General features: G+C 40.8%; 2 protein-coding genes across 2 annotated transcripts in view; one reads left to right on the plus strand and one right to left on the minus strand.

The window, feature by feature from the left end:
• LOC121826507 (cytochrome P450 3A25-like) overlaps positions 1-11,384 on the plus strand; it is a 67,300-nt gene extending 55,916 nt beyond the window's left edge. Inside the window, 7 exon segments of the mRNA XM_076560688.1 lie at positions 826-922; positions 2,468-2,504; positions 2,622-2,688; positions 4,257-4,417; positions 6,958-7,184; positions 8,777-8,939; positions 10,851-11,384. Coding sequence (XP_076416803.1) covers positions 826-922; positions 2,468-2,504; positions 2,622-2,688; positions 4,257-4,417; positions 6,958-7,184; positions 8,777-8,939; positions 10,851-10,925 — 827 coding nt within the window. The 3' untranslated portion in view covers positions 10,926-11,384.
• Positions 1-20,542, minus strand: part of LOC107400489 (disks large homolog 5-like) — a 127,838-nt gene that overhangs the window by 37,924 nt on the left and 69,372 nt on the right. The gene's annotated exons all lie outside the window — the stretch shown is intronic.

Genomic DNA, 20,542 nt, shown 5'->3' on the forward strand with positions numbered 1-20,542 from the left:
ATACTGGAATGTAAGGAGGAACATCATCTTCTGGACATGCATGGCTATCACACTCTCAAACTCAGAGCAGTTACATTAGATCAAGCCAACCAATATTCCCTCCATAGATATGGGAGATGCTCTCATGGTCCCACCCCTTTCTGAAGAATGTTTGGCAGTTGATAGCTTCTAAGGAAGAGAGAATCATCCTTCTTTGATGGTGTGGCCACTTGTCAGTTTCCCATGCTTCAGTGGATGGCTCCACTTCAGTCTTATTAAACAACAACATAAAGCTGTGAAAGGGATGTCTTGAGGGAGATGTGGGAGAAGTTGGAGAAGGAATATAGGGAGTGGAATGAATATGTTATTTCATTGCCTAAATGAAGTGATCAAATAATAACAAGTATTTCTTCCTATATATATTTTTAAATTTTGTTTATTTTTAATTACACACACACACACACACACACACACACACACACACACACACACACACACACACGAGTGCCATGCCTCTAGAGTCCAGTAGAGGGAGTTGATTCCTTAGAGCTGGAGTTGTAGTTTTGAACCATTCAATGCCAAGTACTGGGCATCGAACTTGAATCTCCTATAAGCAGCAAATGCTCTTAACCACTTAGCCATTTCTCTAGCCCATATCTTGAGTGTTTTACATCTTGATGTATTATAAATAGATAACTATTTGTTAACATCAGTTTGGTACTTCCTTTGAGTGGAATGGAAATACAAGTGGATCCTGGAACTTAGCTGAAATTGTGTTTGATTTCTAATGAGTGAATAAGAATTTAGTGCAGATTTTCATTACACGTTCTCTTCTTTTCTCTGTAGTTATGTTTCCATTCCTTACTCCACTATATGAGATGCTAAGTATCTCCATTTTCCCAAACGGGTTAGTGGACTTTTTCTATGAATTTGTAAAGAAGATGTAACGAGGACTATGGGGGTCCAGCCCCTCGATAGTCCCCTCCCAGGGTCCGCGGAAGGCTCTATCAACCAGCAGAGAATCTTTAGGGTTGGTAAATCAGTCTATGCACTCAGAGTTCTTTGATCCATTCGCTTTAATTCCTCTGGCATAACATCCTTTATACACAGCTTCAGTTCTGTTCTCATGTCTAGCTCCTTTCTTGCCTGATTTCTCTCTATATTTATCTACTGTCCCCTCTATGTTCTATCTTAATTCCTTCATCTAGTTCTGTCCCTTCTAGGTTCTCATCTATCTAGTTCTTTCCCCTATCAGCTCCTCTCCTGTCTCCTTCTCTCTCATCTGGCTCTTCCTCATCTTGTTCTTCCCCATCTGGCTCTTCCTCATCTTCCATCTCGTTCCTCTAGTCCTCTCTTTTAGCTCTTCAATCTAGTTCTTCCCCATCTCAGCTTGTTCCTCTCAAGTTCTTACCCATCTCGTTCTTCCATTCTCTTCTCTCTTCTCCGGCCTGTCCTCTGCTTCACAGTTATATATCTCCCCAAAATCACAATCCTCCCCTCCACCCAGGACACTCAGCCTGAACTTCCTCAGGCAGTGATTGTCCACTATCAGGATCAAATGTAGGGTTGATAAGAATTACAAAGAAGGGCACTAGTTGTTAATTACCATTTGTGACCCAAAGGGGAAGTGACTAATGAATCAACTAAAGGCTAAATATGGGTAATATCTAAGAAGAGGGGTCTTACATGCACAACTATAACCTTAAATGTGTTTGGTAAAGGATGTTAAAAATCTATAAGTTGCTAGGTCAATGGGAGAAAATAAAACTGTCTTCTTTTTCCTGTGGCTCCTATCTGTCCAAGCTGTGTGCCGTTTACTGCAGGGTGGGGGAAAGTGTGCTCAGTCTCTAGGCAACCTGTGTACAGCTAGATGCCTCTGGTGATACAGGGAGGTTTGAACTGGGAGTTCTGGCTGAGCATAGCTGTTAGCACAGATGTTTATCTAAATATTCCTAGAAGTGGTTAGGTAAGTAGTTAGAGGTCTATAAAGTTAGTAAGGCTGTAAGAAAGAAGGGCCTAAGCTAAATTGTGTAAAACTATTACTTAGTGTCCACCTGGCCTAGGCGGCGTCCTCTTGTGAATTTACTGTAAGTCAGGAGACTTGTACGTGGGCTGCTATCACTTGTTAGTCCTTGGAAGTTGGGCGTCCACCTGGGTGGTGTATCCTGTAGTCCTTGAAAGTGGCCAAGGGAGATATCTGATTCCAGAGAAAGCCTTTCTCTGAGGCTGTTCTCCAAATTACCTGGAATGTGTATGTCCAGAGAGTGCTCAGTCTACACTGTTAGTCCTTCTTAGGGAAAAGTCAATTGGGAAAGCTATGAAGGCACACATGATTTTCATAACAGAATACAGCTGATATATAACAAGCCAAGTAACACCAAAAACTCCTTGGGATTTGGCTTCCTCTGGAGGAATTCCATGATCCCTCCAGGTAGTGACTTTGCCATAACCAGCTGAGTTCTTATGATATATTCCTGCGGCCCGCAAGAAAGATGAAGCAAAATCGCCTTGAAACAACTCAGAAGGTAAAATATGGTGTTTTGTTAGAATGCTCATTGTTTGATCATGTATCAGGCTGTGAACATGTCAGTTGTACCCTTTCTCTAATTGCCCATTGTGGAAATTTCTCTTTCTGCTTCCAGACTCGAGTGGATTTTCTTCAGCTGATGATGAACACTCAGAACTCCAACAGCAAAGAGTCCCTGAAAGGTAACTCAGGATGCTTCACCATGTTTGGAACAAGAAGCCCAGAGAGAAGAGGGTGTTGGGACATGTGCATGGGAGATTGGTCCAAGATGGAAATTTCTGCCAAATTTCAGAAAGCCATCCAATGGATGATGTCTATGATGTCCATAGGAGCTTTCTAGAAGCACATTGGGGTAAAAGGACCAGAGCTTGTAGGGAAGCCACAGAGAAGCATTTTATGCCCAGAAGTCCTCAGTTGTGCTAGGTCATCTGTCAGAGCAGAGACTGATTCTCAGTCCCTTTCAATCCCAATGATTCTGGATCTCTGCCTAGATTTTGTATCTAGGCCCCAATTAGGAAGAACACTGCCCAGAATTCAGGATGGTCTCTGGGAGTGAGTGGTGGAACAGTGTTCAATAACTTCATCTGTAATTTATTCTGCTCTGTATAAATAGCATCTGGAAAACTATATACCCTGCTCTTCTTCATTCTTCAGGCCCCTGGTTTTATAACCTCCTCCATGCTAGCTTTGTGTCATATACTATTATTACTGAAGTAGCCACAGAATGACCTTAAACTTCTCATATTTATTCCATATTTCTAGTCATTATCCATCTTAGGAAGGATTTTCAATCCTTACTATTTGCTTTATAAAATATCATTCAAAAATATATTCATTTGTCTCTAGCAGTGTGATCTTTTGCTTCCCCTGTTACTTTCTTCTTATGATTATTTAGTTTGCATTTCAAGTTGTCAGGCATGTCCACTGGAAGCCCTTTTATGTGGCCTCATGAAGCCTTCCATGGTCTGGGCTTTCATTTCGATTGCTATAAAAGACTTTAATTTTAGGGTGTTTTCTTGTGGAAGCAGAGCTTAGGGGAAATACAGAAACTCCCTATACATTTTTGTGTACACTCCTCCACCAGAGTGAAGCGTTTGCAGGACAGACACTCAACCACTTCCCACCTGTTTTGTCTCACATTTACTGATATTAAGGTATTTGTCTTAGTCCCTCATGCTGTTACAGTGAACAAATAACTGAGGAAACACCTTAAGGAGAGGTTTATTCTGACCCACAGTTTAGTGATTCAGTCCATCATGGCGGGGAAGTCCTGGTACAGCAGGCTACTGGTCACATGGCATTAGTAGTCAGGAAGCAGAGACTATCTCACAGTCTTCTTTTTGCTCAGTAAGGGACCCAAGGCCATGGAATGTCCCACCCACATTTAAGATGGGTGTTCCCACATCAAGCAACTTAAGACATCTCTCAAAGGAATGCCAGTCTTGTCTCCTAGGTGATCCTAGATCCTCTCAAGTTGTTGGTCAATGTTAACCCCTGTATTTCTTTTATGTTTATAAGTATGTATGAGGACAATGTGTGTGGGTGGAACTACACATTTGTGGTGGTAAGTCTGGTCTCTCAGGACAGATAGGCCACAGATTTCACCAGAGTGGAATTCAGTCCCAGGGATTGTGGACTGCCTTTCTCTATTTGTTTCCGTATAGCTGGGAGCACCATTTGAATTTCTTTTCATTTCAACTATGATGTTCTGCTTTGATCTTCCTTATCTGAGATGTTTGTTTCCTTTTAGCTCTTTCTGATATGGAGATCACAGCCCAATCATTTGTTTTCATTTTTGCTGGCTATGAAGCCACAAGCACGTCCATTTCCTTCGTGATGTATCAACTGGCTACTCACCCAGCTGTGCAGAAGAAACTTCAGGATGAGATTGATAGAGCTCTGCCCAATAAGGTGAGTGGGTGGTACCCAGCGAGAGAGGGCAGAGGTAAAGGATTCACAAGAACATGTCTCATCACTTGCAATGAGAAATTTTACAGAGAGTCATGCAATGGTTCTTCCACCAGCAAGAGTCTAAAAGAGAAACAAAGGGAGGGACATAGGAGATGAATGCAATCTGTAGAAATACATGATCTTTTTAAAAAGATTTTGTTTATTTATTATGCATATATAGTGTTCTGCCTGCGTGCATGTCTGCAGGACAGAAAAGGATGACAGATCTCATTGTAGATGGTTTTGAGCCGCCATGTGATTGCTGGGGATTAAAATCAGGACCTCTAGAAGAGCAACCAGTGCTCTTAAACTCTGAACCATCTCTCCAACCCAGAAATACACAATCTTTAATACAGTGCTGGCTCTGGTGTATCTGTATCTATTATAACAGTTATACAAGTAAGAGACACCAGAAAACCTGTGTGACACACAAGGGTAAGCACCAGTCCCTCAGGTGTCTGGACAGTTATCTCTGCTGATGTCCTCGGGTGCTGTCCATGCTACCTACAGTGCTAGGCTGGCCTTCCCTGGTCTTGGCAGACTGACTTGACACTACTGTCAATGGCTCTACTGTCCAGTCCAATAGCATGGTGTGTGTGTGTGTGTGTGTGTGTGTGTGTGTGTGTGTGAGAGAGAGAGAGAGAGAGAGAGAGAGAGAGAGAGAGAGAGAGAGAGAGAGAGAGAGAGAGAGAGAGAATTAGTGGAGTCTTTTCTTATGGTGCAGATAGCATCACTTTTGTAATTTCTTTGAGTGTCAGTGCCCTCTGCTGACCACAGCTGGAATTGCAGGCAATGTGCTGGACAGGTTTTCTCAGGGAGTCTCCAAGTCCAACCCCCTAAGGTGGCTAATAGAGATCTGGTCAGGACAATGGTAGGGATACCTATCTGTGAGCACTTTACTTCCTCAGCCTCCAGCCACATGTAGGTTTAAGCATCTAATCCTGCCTCTTTCCACAAATGTCACTCAGCTAATCTCTTGCCCTAGGGTTGTGGAGCATTAAGTTCAGCCTCCCTGTCCTGTGATCGGTCCCTATTCTCTGCCTCCCTGAGCAGTTCAGTTTCCGATGCAAGGTTCTGTATAAAGAGGTTAACTGGCTTCTCCATTCTGAATCATCCAGAATGAGAGCGGGATTCCTCTTCACAGTTGCAGGAATTCAGTTTCCAATGCAAGGTTCTGTATAAAGATGTCAACTGGCTTCTCCATTCTGAATCATTCAGAGTAACAGTGGGATTCCTCTTCACAGTTGCAGGAATCAGCCCCCGCCTCACCACACTCCTCATTGGTTTGAAGTCTGTGGAGGCTGTGGGTGTGTCCTGGAGGGAGGACTCCCTGCCCCCTTTCACCAGAGCCTCTTGGTTTTTTTGGGAGAGGCTTTGCGTTCCCCTTCCCCTGGAAATGGGGAACAGGGCATCCAGAGGCATCTTCAGTTTGGTTTCTTTTCTATGAATCATCCATTTTCCCACCATGCGTTTTCAATTATTATTTCCTCTGTGTTTCTGAAGCTCTTCCTCTCTCCTTGACATAGACTGTGTTTTGTTTCTTGTTTTCCTGTTGCTTTGACTCTTCTTCACACACAGAGGCAGTTTCTAGTGTGGGTAGTTCCAGAAGTCTCCATTGTAACTTTCTTTCCAACTTATTACACCTGCCACCCTCCAGGGAGTTAGCAAGCAGGAGTTGCCTAGTCTGAGAAGCTGGAGACACAGCTCAGTCATACAATGCTTGGTTTGTGAGGACCTGAGTTTGAATCCCAGAACCCATGTTGGGGGGAAAAGGTGTAATTGGAGGACTGAGGAGACAGAGACAGTGTGAGCCTCTCTTCCCCGGGAGCTCACTGGCCAGCCAACCCATCCTGCTTGGTGAGTGTCAGGCTACTGAAAACCTGTTTCAAAAACACATATAAAGTGGACTCCCAGAGGAAGGTTGGACTCTTGCTTCCACATACGTGTCAGTGCACAGCAGTTATCCACATCCCATTAACGTGTGTGCGCGTGTGCGCGCATGCATGCACGCGCGCGCGCACACACACACACACACACACACACACACACACACACACACACACTCTTATGCAAAACCAGAACAATCCAAAAACCCTGATATGGACCAAGAGTGGGTGTTGTTCCTTGCAATGGTGTGATTTCCTTGGTGTAGACTGGTCTATGCAGATGAGACTGTGAAACCATTGCATTTTGCTGAGTGTATCTGTCATAATGGTCATATGTGCTCACATGGGAAACAAATCAGAGCACCACAGTGATGATGATGAGGGGATCTGGACAGGGGAGTGTCCCAAATGGCTCCTGGGCTGAAACTTATACTTCATACCCTAATGGGCCATCATCAGGACAAAGGTCATCATCATAGGTGCAGAATGATTTATTAAGGCTAAGATCTACTAATCGAGGTCAGCCCTTGCAGCTTCTGACATGCAATAACACTAGAAACTGAGTCAAAGATCAAGTCCAAACCTCATCTGGAAGCATCTATTTCTTCTTTCTAGGCACCTGTAACCTATGATGCCCTGATGAACATGGAGTACCTGGACATGGTAGTGAATGAAACTCTCAGATTGTACCCAGCTGCTAACAGGCTAGAAAGGATCTCAAAGAAAGATGTGGAAATCAATGGAGTGTTCATTCCCAAAGGGACTGTAGTTATGGTACCAACCTATCCTCTCCATCGGGATCCTGAGTACTGGCCAGAGCCTGAGGAATTCTGCCCTGAAAGGTACAGAGACCTTGGAGAATGGTCCCCACTAGGAATCAGGCAAATTAAACATATTATGCTGCCTACTGGAAATTGCATGTATGTGATTTTGTATCCCTTTTCATCTGTATGAATTTTGGGAATTAAACCTTTTAAAATTACAAAGTGATAATTCTTGATGCTGCAAAAACAGACCAGAAGAAAAGTATTCATGGCCATTCAGAGTCCCAAACTGTTCACCTTAGCTCCATTAATAGTGAAATGTATCCTCAAGGCTTTATTTGTATGTATGTCAAGGTTTTGCAAAAGCTAGTATATTTTACTTGTATTATGAATCACTAATTACTTAAACACTAACCTGTTGTGGAATATTACTTTAACTATATAAACGTGTGTTGCATTTGTTTATGTTGGATTTGTTTAATGATTTGTTTAATTTGTTTAAAGAAGTTCTACATGTGTTCATGCTGCATTTGTTTAACAATGTAAAGATGTGTTGTTTTGCCTGCCTAAAGCACCTGATTGGTCTAATAAAAAGCTGAACGGCCAATAGCTAGGCAAAAGAGTGATAGGTGTGGCTGGTTGGCAGAAATAATAAGGAAGAGGAATCTCAGCTGGGGGAGAGGGGAGAAAGAGAGAAGAGAGAAAGAGAGGAGAGGCAGATGTTTGGATGCAGCCAGCCAAGCAGCCACCAGCCAGTAGGTCACGAAAGAATTCATGGAAAAGTAGGACCCACAGAATGAAAGCAAGGTAAAAAGCTCCAAAGCAAAACGTAGATGAAGAGAAACAGGTTAAATTAATTATAAGAGCTAGCGGGACAGGCGTAAGGCTGAGTGTTCATAACTAATAAGTCTCTGAAACATGATTGGGAGCTGACTGGCAGCCCAAAGAAAATCGCTACACTAACCTATATACCACACCTTGTCATATACATATATGTCTTATTTGGTGACTAGGTAGTAGTTGATACAAGTGATATCTAAAGTTACATATGTAGGATTTTTGTTCTTTTTTCATGTATTCTGTGCTGATTCCAAATTTACCATTAGCTTTAAGAACTTTTCCCATTGTCTGTTTGGTTAGAAACCACCTTCTTGAAGGTTGAGGCGGTAGCATACTTTTCACTCTAATTCTGACATGTCTTTCAGAATGTGAGCATATACCCACCCCAGACAGAATTTTGATATTTAAAGATGTATTTCCTCTCTATAAGCATTCAGATCAGATCAGCTCAACACCAGAGGCTCCTCTATTTTAAGGGACATAGAAAGACCATTAGCTTACAATGCCTTTATTTTTATTCTTTTTTATGTGTATGGGTGTTTTCCTGTATGTATCTGCATCACATGCACCTGGTGCCTCAAAAGGTCACCAAAGGGTGTCAGGTACCTGTGCCATCAAATCTAGGCCCTCTGGAGAAGAAGCCAGTACTCTTATCTGCTGAGCCATCTCTCCAGCTCCTGACTTAAAATTCTTAAAGTGAGACATCCATAGCAAGAGTTCAGTTGCAAGTCCACAAATGTAACCTGGTTGATGGGTGTCAGAACTTCAAACATGGAGCTCTTGGCTCTTTATGTTCCATAGCCTCGTTTGCATCCCTACTCTGTCTCCAGGTTCAGCAAGGAGAACAAGGGCAGCATCAATCCTTATGTATACCTGCCCTTTGGGAACAGACCCAGGAACTGCCTTGGCATGAGGTTTGCCCTCATCAGTATGAAATGCGCTGTCGTCAGAGTCCTGCAGAACTTCACCCTCCAGCCTTGTGAGCAAACACAGGTGAGGCAGGAAACTCTCTCTGTAAATCATATTTAATTGGGAGTTTTTTGTTTTTTAATTTAGAGTTTCACCTACAGAAAGGGGAAATTGGTCATTCATCATCTTATGCTGCCATGTATGCAACACAGGACTTGACCTGTAAGCTTAAGGACCTTCCATTCTGAGCTGCAAGTCTGTGTCTAGATAAAGCACAAACAGAGAAATTATTTAGAGTTCATGCAGATCAGCACAACATGATTAAGTATAGTGCCTTTGAGATCAAGTCCACGTTTAAATTGTGTGACTGACTGGAGATGGGGAAACTGTTGCACAGGCTCATAGCTCGTAATGATCACCTTGGTGGGGGCACTAGCTCTGCTTTTAACTTTGTAACTTTAAAAATTCACTATGCCTAATCACCTCAGATACCTGGAAATGATTTACCCAGAGCATGGCTTTAAGAGATCCATATTGGCTGCAGTGAACACTGATTTCAGATACTACTATAGCACATAAAGAACTTCAACCCTTCAGGATCATCCTGACCATTTGATCTCACATTTTCATCACTGTGCTACATGAAGACTTCTTTTTTGTTCTCTGAAATCTGTCTTCTTCAAGTTGAAGTAGGTGACTAAGCCATTCAAATGAGCTGTCTGGCCATGGCCCACCTACTCCTCTGCTCTAGTGATGTCTGAAGCCTCTTTTCATCACAAAGGCAATGCACCCAATTTTGTTCTCTGCACTGAAAATTATGTCTTTGAATTTCACCTTATTTTTGTTTACTTACTCTACCAAGACTGCTTTGCTGGGAAGTCTGTGAATATCTTAGTTATATTTTAAGGAGTATTTTACAACTGTTCTGGAGTTCTTAAATATACATTTAACCTATTCTTATATTTTAAATTTGCTCCTGTAAGCATACAAGGGCATATATGCCTATCTTTCTGTGGGTGTATCTCTGGAGAGAATAGATGCATGTTGTTAAAACACAAACGATACACTTAGAGAAGTTGACATGTTGACCCCTCCCCAAACTTAAAGGTCAATTGTCTTTACTTCCAAATAAAGCAATGAATGGCAAGGCTGATTTGTAGTCCTGTATGTAGCTACACACCTCCTCTCATCAGCTGTCCTTTCTTCGTGGCCGTTAGAGAGGTCGTTATCCCCTTATTTGTCACCCAGGGCAGCTGTGTAGCTGTCCTGTCTACACAGTGCTTCAGAAAGATGGATAGAGACTTTAATCTTGAAAGCTTCCCATAAGCTGACATTCTTCAGTTTCCTTGATAACCTGTTTCCCCGCCATCTACAGAGACCAGATGTTGGCAGCTTCTCTTCTCCCATAAGGTGGAAGAGACTGAGGTAAAATGGTTGGTGGAAACACTGAATGATTCAGAAGTTTCCCATTCACACCACCCTCCGGGGCTAAGAGGAGATCTTAGGAAACACTACAAGTTCTTGCCTGCCATTAAACTGGACAAGCACAACTGGCCTGTGAAGTTGAGTTGTGCCCACAGAGCTGCACTGTCTGACATGTGTTCAGGATTACCTTCTACGTGTCAACAAATGTGAATTTACCTTTATACTGCCTATCAAAAACAGTCTTTCACATACTTAAAATGTGATCCAGAATTTTAAAACTCAGCCTTTTCACTTAAATTCAAATCAATAAAGAACATGGGTCGGCATATTCTTCCCCCTCAGGTTCTATATACAACAATTACTCCAAAATGACGTTATTGCATGAACAGTAGACCTGGGTGTTTGGACTACCCAGTCCTAATGAAGATGTATGTATAAAGAATTCAAGACATATGAAGCCTAAAGTGTTTTATGTATATAAAATACCACTGTCCTGAATGGATTTGTTCTGCTTTGCTGTGGTTGCTGGCTCATTCATTCCATCTCAATGTGCTTTTTCAACTACCACAGATTCCCTTGAAGTTAAGCAAGCGAACCATTTTTCAACCAGAAGAACCCATCATCCTGAAAGGTGTGTCAAGGTGAAATCACAAATGGAGCTTGAGTTTCCAGCAAGATTTCTGCTGTTCTTCAAGGAAGCTGTGCCACCCAACACCAGAGAATCTAATTTGCCTTTGAATTAATCAGCTTAATTGCCCTTGAGGATTAGGTGTTCAGGAATTCATTGAGCATGCTCAGTGTCTGTGCTGAGTATCATGTATTGTGTGATTTACAGGAAATGATTAAGTCAATATAGAACTGAGATTTTTCTGATTCTAGGGGCCATCCCCATTGAGCTCCAGCTTGCTTCCTGCATTCTGATTGTACTAAGCATTTCTCTGCTATCTTATCAATCATATTGTAATGAAATGGGAGGTACTGTGGTGATTCTGGTGAGAAATCTGTCTCAAATGTTTTAATATTTTATATTACAAATAGAAATCATCTTTCCAAAAATATGTGATGTCTTCCTTTGCATCAATAAAACTGAGACACAGCATTTCTGATCATAGTCACTCATTGTTTGAGTCTGTTTGGGTCTCCGTTTGACTTTTCAGTTTGATGATATTCACTTTGGTTTGGTACATTTTTTGAAAATTTTATTTACAGTTTATTTAATTTTCAAACTTTTAAAATATAACTAAAATGGGAGGCGGGCTGGAGAGATGGCTCTGGGGTTAAGAGCACTGACTGTTTTTCCAGGGCACCTGGGTTAAACTCACAGCACCCACATGGCAGCTCACAACTGTAACTATAGTTCCCGGGGACCTGACACTCCACACAGACGTACATGGAGGCAAAACACCAGTGCATATCAAATAAGAATAGTTAAAAAATATATCTAATTAAATAACTAAATGGGGTAAAGTTTTTCTCACTCTGTTTGCCTTATTTCTACTTGATGTTTATAAAGGGCAGAGATATTGTTTTCCTTTCAGAATCCATCATGACAGTCAACATAAAATAAAAATGGCTGACTGGTCAATGGATTGGGCACCAAAGGCTAAAGTGTTCCATTCTTATCTGGCATCAGAAGCTTCATGTGTTCTTCCACTTTAGTTTACACCCTTTTATTCCCTTCCTGAGTCATTTAGTCTAAAATCACTGCATGGGGCACATGGAGGTGTCTACATATTATACTGGAAAAGAAAATTATGGCAACTTCAAATGAGATCCAGTAGTACAAGGAGGGTCTTGCCTGCCTGGGTGTGGGGTAGACAAGGGGGTGTCTACACAATCAAAGAGTAGGGTGCAGAAAACCAAAGTTAGGTAAGGAAAGCATCGATGATTAAGAAGGAAGCATGGGCCGGGCGTTGGTGGCGCACGCCTTTAATCCCAGCACTCGGGAGGCAGAGCCAGGCGGATCTCTGTGAGTTCGAGGCCAGCCTGGGCTACCAAGTGAGCTCCAGGAAAGGCGCAAAGCTACACAGAGAAACCCTGTCTCGAAAAACCAAAAAAAAAAAAAAAAAAAAAAAGAAGGAAGCATGGAAGCTGGCTCTGTAAAAAAGAACTTCTCATGAATTCACTTTGTAGACCAGCTGGCCTTAACTCAGAGATTCACCTACCTCTGTCTCCAAAGAGCTGGGATCCAAGGCATGAGCCACCACTTCCCAGGCAGCTAATTTAAAGGAAAGAGTTTAACTGAGGGCTTAAGTTTCAAAGACATAGTTCATTATCATCTCAATGGGGAGCATCACAGCATGTAGGCAGACATGGTGCTAGAGAAGAAGCTGAGGGCTATATCCTGATCCACAGGCAGCAGGCAAAGAGACAGAGATGGCCTGGTGTGAGCTTTTGAAACTTCAAAGTCCACCTCTGTTGGCACACATTCTCCACACCAAGGCCACATCTACTCCAACAAGACCACACCTCATCCTTTCCAACAGTCCAGCAACTGGGAACCAAGCATTCAAATATATTAGTCTATGGGGGCCACTCTCATCCAAACTACAACAATATTGACAGGAGAATGACAAAAATAGTAGTCACAAACAATACTTGATGATACTAGAAAAATTCAAAGAAAATACTAAAAAAGATGTAAATCAATATTAGAGCAGCCAGGAAGCTACAAATCTCAAAATACAAGTCTTGAGGATAGCTGCAGTCTAGTATAGAGCCCCATCTCTCCAGACATGCTGCAGATCACATGTTCAAACAATGCATCCAACCATGAGCTTCTTCCTGTATTAGACCCACAAAAGACACAATCATTACTAGAGGGAAATCATCCATAGTTTTACAGCCTTTGGCTATGCCAGCTTTGTTGCTTGGGAAATGAATGGAAGTATTTCAGAAAACCCTTCTGTGTTCTCCGCTGCAGTCAGTATCAGTTGATCAACCTCATTCAGCCACACTGACCTCCAGGGAATCTCCCAGACAGTACCCACCCCTCTGTGTTTCAAGTGCCTTCTTGAAAGCCCTTCTAGTGCTGTTAAGGCCATCCCATCTTACAGAAGACTTAAGTGCAGTTGGGTGTCATGGGGCATGAGAAGCTGATACAGGTGGACTGTGAGGACAAAATCAGCCTAAGTTACCTAGGGAGACCTTGTTTCAAAAAATGACAGCAAAAACTAAGTCAGGCAAAATACCAGTTTTCTTTCTTTCTTTTTACCACTAATTTTAAATTTATTCTCATGATTTTCCAAACTGATCAGGTTAGAGGAGGTAAAACTTCCAACATTCCACATAAGAAACAGATGCTGGATTTAATCTCTACCCTTAGAAAGGACACACTGAGTGTCCATGTGAGCTCTCTGGGACTTTGTGCAAGGTATCTAAACTGCATCCCTGAATCTGTGGTGTCAGCACTCTTTCCTCCACGTGGGGTGGCTGGTTCTAGTCTCTCCAAGAATATGTGAGTCTCTCTACCTTTCACACTAGACACCAAATGTCTTCCTGGAGAAAAACTGAAGGTCTTCTTCTTTCTAGTTCCTGTTATCACACTAACTGATGAGTGTGAGTGACAGAATGATGGTATTTTGGTTTGTTTTTTATTTGTGTTTTTTTTTTTTTCTGAGACAAGGTTTCTCTGTGTAGTCCTGGCTAACCTGGAACTAGCACTGTACACCAGGCAATCCTTGAACTCAGAGATCCACCAGCCTCTGCCTCCCAAGTGCTAGGACTAAAAGGTGTACACTACCACTATCTGGCTAGTTTTTGTGTTTTCATGTGTGCTGGTGCTCATTTATGTGGAGGCCAGAGGTCAACTGAAGTGTCCTCAATTGATCTCTGCTTTATTTTTGAGACAGGATCTCTCTCTGAATCAGTTTGGTCAGATTGGATGACCAGTGAGCCCTGTATGGTATGGTGATATTTTATTTGTACTGAAATGTGATTTTAATTTTATATTAATAAATAAAGTTGCCCTGGGGTCAGAGCTATTAGAGCCATAGCAAGAGCGTGGTGGTTAGAAGAGCTAGGTAGATTTCTGTGTGTTCAGGGATACAGCCAGTATTGGAGACATATGCCTTTAAGACCTGGAGGGCGGTACTTACAGGCAGTGATGAGGCAGTCATGTGGTTGGGTTTACAACCAATGAGAAGGCAGAACAGAAAGATTATTTAAACAGAGACACAGGAAGTACCTCCCTCTCTCGGGGAAGCTAGGAGCACTGCAGGAGGTAAGATTTTATCTCTGAGCTCTGACCTCTCGGCTTTCTCTTTTACATTGACTCTGTGTTTCTTATTTTAAAAAGACGATTGGTTACATCTACATCTGGCGCCCAACGTGACAAGAATCCATTAAAAACTGCTTGGGGCCGGCTCCCTAGCCCCGGCCCAGGTCTGCTTGGGCTCAGGCTGGACTGTGAGCTGCCTGCTTAAAGCCAGTGCTACAAACAGCTCAGGCCTGCCCTGCTAAACAGGGCCCCTGCCTGTAAAGCCAAGCCTTGACTCGGCTCAAGAGGGAACAAGTGGCTGGCTTTAAGCTTTAGCCGGCTACCCCTTCACTTTCACTTTCACTTTCACTTTCGCTTTCGCTTTCGTTTTTGCTTTCTCTCTTGCTTTCTCTCTGTCTCTCTGTTTCTCTCTCTCTCTCTCTCTCTCTCTCTCTCTCTCTCTCTCTCTCTCTCTCGCTGGATTTACACCTAGGACTCTAGGTGGCTGTTTTGAAATTCGCTCGGATTTCTACTGTTCTATGCAGATTTGGTAAGTCATAAAGGAAACTATTTAAAAGACAAATTTTTTCCACATTTAAAAAAATGGGTTTCCTGTGTACATTGGAAGAAAATTGGGTTTTGTTTGAAATTTTAGGCAGTCTGACAATGGAACAACTATATGAAAAGATTAGTATTATGGGAATTATGCAGTTTATCACCATGCTTATTCTCATTTTACTATTTAAAAAGATAGTCGATTTAAGTGCCAGGATAACAGCTTTAGAAAAACCTGTTAAACCTGTAAAAATTCAGACAGGAGAAATTAACAGTGAAGTTGGTTCAAGTTTGGATCATAAGGTTACAGAAAGAAAGCCTGTTTTCACACAGCCACCCTTAATTTATCCTGTAACCGCACAGCAGATGCCTGATCAAATGGCTACACAAAATATCTGGGCTCCAATTGAACTGATGGATTTTAAAAGGTTTAAGGAGGCAATAGTATCTTATGGCATGCATTCCCCATATGTAAAGCAAATGTTAAACTCTTGGTCAACATATAATAGGATTATACCACAGGACTGGCGGGACCTTGCACAAACTGTTCTGGAACCCAGCCAGAGAATTCAATTTCTAACATGGTTTAAGGATGAAGCTAGAAACGTAGAAAAACAATGGACGGATAAAGGAATACAAGTTTGTCAGGATCAGCTTATTGGAGAAGGCCAATATGCTTCAATACAAACACAATGTTTATATGATGTTCAAACCGTAATTTTATGTCGAATGGCAGCCTTGAATGCATGGGACAGAGTTGAGGAACCAGGAAAAAAACCTGAGTCATTCACAAAGGTTATGCAAGGCCCAAAAGAATCTTTCACAGATTTTTTAGAAAGACTGGCTTCAGCAGTAAACAGAATGGTCTCAGGATCAGAAGCTAGTAAGGCAATAATTGAAGCTTTGGCATTTGAGAATGCGAATGCAGCATGCAAAAGAATAATCAGGCCGTTAAGGGCAAGATCTGCACCTTTGGAAGATTGGATTAGAGAAACAATTAATGTTGAGGCTGATGAGCATGATGATACGTGGGTAGGAGAAGTAATTTCAAAAGGTTTGAGGAGTCTTAGATGTTTTGGGTGTGGAAAGCAAGGACATTTTAAAAGGGACTGTAAACAGGTCATTCCTAGAAGCAATATTTCTTCAAGGAACAATGGCAACAGAATGCCCCTTCCTTCTGGAGTATGCAGAAGGTGTGGTAAGGGAAAACACTGGACCAACGAATGTAGATCAACAAAGGACAGACAGGGTAATCCTTTGCCTCAGTTTTTGGGAAACTCCTGGAGGGGCCTCATGCAGGCCCCCATAGCAAAACCAGTTCAAACCTTTCCTGCAGCTGTAGAGGAAATCCCTGCTCTGAGCGATTAAATAACCAAATGACTATTGGAATAAATCATGCTGGTCAGGATGATGAAAAAGAGAGAATAGAAAATTCAGGAGAAAACATAAAGAAAATTTTTTGGCAAACTTCTATTAATGAACAGAGACCAAAATTAACGATAAAAATAAATGGTGTTTTGTTGTCTGGTCTGGTAGACACAGGTGCGGACATTACCATAATTGCACCAGAATTTTGGCATCCAGCTTGGCCTCTTCAGGAGGTAAATGTTCAACTGTTAGGAATTGGGACATTATCTGGAGTGAAACAGAGTGCAAGATGGCTGGCATGTATAGGTCCAGAAGGACAGAGAGGAAAATTAAAACCATATGTCGCTAACATAGCTATGAACCTGTGGGGTCGAGACTTGTTGCAACAATGGAATACTCAGATTAAAATCCCTCCAATCTCAGAAACAAATCATAAACTAGCACATGTTTCTGAGAGAAATATTAGAAGGCATTATTTTGAGTGGTCACCAGCCATCCATATTATATAAGAACAGGGCACAACAACTGATAATCCTCCAAAAATACCAACAGCTCTACCTTTAAAATGGTTAACAGACAAGCCTGTATGGGTTCAGCAATGGCCTTTAACAACAGAGAAACTCCAGGCTTTAGAAGAGCTGGTAGAAGAACAGCTAAATGCTCAGCATATTGAACAGTCAACCAGCCCTTGGAATTCTCCTGTATTTGTTATTAAAAAGAAATCTGGTAAATGGAGAATGGTAACAGACCTTAGAGCTATTAACAAAGTAATTCAGCCAATGGGCTCTCTACAATCTGGAATTCCTTTGCCTACTCTGTTACCAAAAGGATGGCCTCTCATAGTTATTGATTTAAAAGACTGTTTCTTTTCAATACCCTTACAAGAAAAAGACAGAGAAAGATTTGCTTTCACAGTGCCTACTTATAATAATTCTCAACCGGTTAAAAGATTTCAATGGAGGGTCCTCCCACAGGGAATGTTAAATAGCCCAACTCTCTGTCAATATTTTGTACAACAGCCATTGGAAGTGATACGTAAAAAATTTCCTAAATCTATAATTTATCATTATATGGATGATATTTTACTAGCTGACTCAAATGCAGATACTTTAGAAAGAATGTTTGAAGAAGTAAAGAAAATTTTGCCTTGCTGGGGATTACAAATTGCTCCTGAAAAAATACAAAGAGGAGATTCTATTAATTATTTAGGATATAAAATAGAGCTACAAAAAATTAGACCCCAAAAGGTGCAAATTAGGAGAGATAGACTACAGACTCTTAATGACTTTCAAAGATTATTTGGAGATATTTCTCATCTACGAACTATTGTTGGGGTAAAAAATGATGAACTGACTAATTTGTTCAAAACCTTAGAAGGTGACAAGGACTTAAATAGTCCAAGAGAATTATCACCTGAAGCTGAGAAAGAATTGGCCTTGGTAGAAAAGAAAGTACATGAAGGGCACGTGGATCGTATTGATCCAAAGCTGGATTGCATTTTGGTTATTTTACCTTCTAGGCATTCCCCTACTGGAATATTAATGCAGAGGGAAGATATTACATTGGAATGGATATTTTTACCAAATAAACCAAATAAAAAATTAAAAACTTATGGGGAAAAAAATCTCTGACTTGATTTGGAAAGGAAAATTGAGACTTCGTCAGTTAGCAGGAATAGACCCAGCAGAAATTGTTGTACCTTTAACTAAGGAGGACATTGAAAAATTATGGACAGAAAGTGAACCTTGGCAAAAAGCTTGCAGTAATTTTTTGGGAGAAATTAACAGCAAATATCCCAAAAGCAACAGAATTGATTTTATAAAGAGAGCTGATTGGATCTTGCCTCGAATTGTACGGCAAAAACCCATATCTGGAGTTCGTACATTTTATACAGATGCCAACAAACAAGGAAAGGCAGGTTACAAATCAGAAAATTTAAGTAAAGTGGTACAAAGTCCTTATAATTCAGTGCAAAAATCAGAATTGTATGCTATTCTGTTGATATTAATGGATTTTTCAGAACCTCTCAACATAGTAACTGACTCTCAGTATGCTGAAAGAGTGGTATTACATATTGAGACTGCAGAATTTATCCCTGATGCTTCAGAATTAACTTCACTATTTATTCAATTACAAGATACAATCAGGAAAAGGAGTCATCCTTTATATATAACTCACATCCGATCTCATACTGGTCTGCCAGGCCCTTTAGCACAAGGCAATGATGAGATTGATAAATTATTGATAGGAAATGTGCTGGAGGCCTCAGAATTTCATAAAAAACATCATGTCAATAGTAAAGGTTTAAAAAAAGATTTTTCCATAACCTGGCAACAAGCCAAAGAAATAGTAAAGAAATGTCCTACTTGTTCCTTCTATAATCAAACGCCATTACCAGCAGGATGTAACCCAAAGGGTACTCAGAGGAATGAAATCTGGCAGATGGATGTGTTTCACTTTGCAGAATTTGGAAAATTGAAATATGTACACCACACCATTGATACTTATTCAGGATTTCAGTGGGCAACTGCTTTGAGTTCTGAAAAAGCTGATTCTGTAATCACTCATTTGCTAGAAGTTATGGCCATCATGGGTATACCTGCACAAATCAAAACTGACAATGCTCCATCATATGTCTCTGTTAAAATGAAACAGTTTTTTGCTTATTACAATATAAAGCATATTACAGGTATACCACATAATCCTACAGGTCAAGCAGTTATAGAAAGATCAAACAGAACTCTAAAGGATATGCTAAATAAACAGAAAGGAGTAACAAAAACCCCCAGAAATAGACTGCATAATTCTCTATTAACTTTGAATTTTCTGAATGCCAATGAGAAAGGAACAACAGCTGCAGAGAGACATTGGGTAATAGAAAAAACTACAGAATTAAATCAGCCTATATATTTTAAGGATGTGCTGACCTCAGAATGTAAGCCAGGGTATGTATTACGTTGGGGACGAGGTTTTGCTTTTGTTTCTACAGGAGAAGATAAGCTGTGGGTACCATCAAAATTGATAAAGGTTCGATTTGAACAAGAAAAACCTCTTAATTAGAGGAGGTGATAGTTCATCAACCAGCATGAACATCCAATTTAAACTAACTTGTACCTGTAACACATGTCTTTTCATTTAATCAGATAATAACTTGCCAAAAAGGAACATCCCCAAAATTAGTCTTGGGGGAAGGTTTTTGTTTTTGTCTTTTAGGAGAATGAAGGTTAAGGAATCTGAAGGACACAAGACAAATGAGACAACTGAAGAAAAGGGACAAATCATCTATCCCAGGAAACAGAGTATATGGGAGTATATGGCATATGGGTATATATTATCTAAAAAATTTTATGTCTTCTTAAATGTTTGTTTCTGCTTTTCTCTAAAGATTTAACACTATTGGTTTTCTAATAGTCCCAGTTCAATTAAAATTTAAAGCTGACTTTGGAGTTGGAGAATGGCTCTCTCCTTCTTTAAACTCAAGCATGTTGTTAAAAGGAAAATGCAAACTCCCTGTATCATGCCGGAAAGAGCCATTTTCTGCTATGGGACAGGACAAAAGCCAAATTAATTAAGGGACTATTCTATTACTAATCTCAACTCTTTGATTCTATTCTGATTCTTTAAACTTTTCTTAAAGTATAAATTTTATATCAAAATTTACAAGATTAATATATATATATATACATTTTAAACTTTGTTAAGATATGAATGGTCAGATAGAGTACTAACTAATTCTAGAAAGAAGGCTTCAATCAGCTGCATATATGTGTCTTTGTGTTCGAGTCTCTTATCAGTTTTCTGCAGGAAATCACAGCCAGGCCTAACATCAACTGAAGTCTCCGGAACGAAGATGGGGCCCCACAACAACAACAACAACAACAACAATTCCACGTGGACAATAATAATATCACTAAACTGACAAACATCATCTACAGATCAGTTTTGAACTACAAGGTGCTCAGAGCAATTTTGAGATGACTAGTTGAGATGATCCAGTCTCACAGACTACTTGAATAAGGACTTGAGATAAACCCTGAACTTTGGCAATACACACGGACTGGATAATAATGAAGGATATAGTTACCTTTCCTAGAATTTGACAATTAACCTAAAATTTTTCTTTCAGGATAAAGATAACTTC

Source organism: Peromyscus maniculatus, chromosome 23 (genome assembly GCF_049852395.1).
Source record: "Peromyscus maniculatus bairdii isolate BWxNUB_F1_BW_parent chromosome 23, HU_Pman_BW_mat_3.1, whole genome shotgun sequence".
In the NCBI taxonomy this organism is placed as follows: Eukaryota; Metazoa; Chordata; class Mammalia; order Rodentia; family Cricetidae; genus Peromyscus; species Peromyscus maniculatus.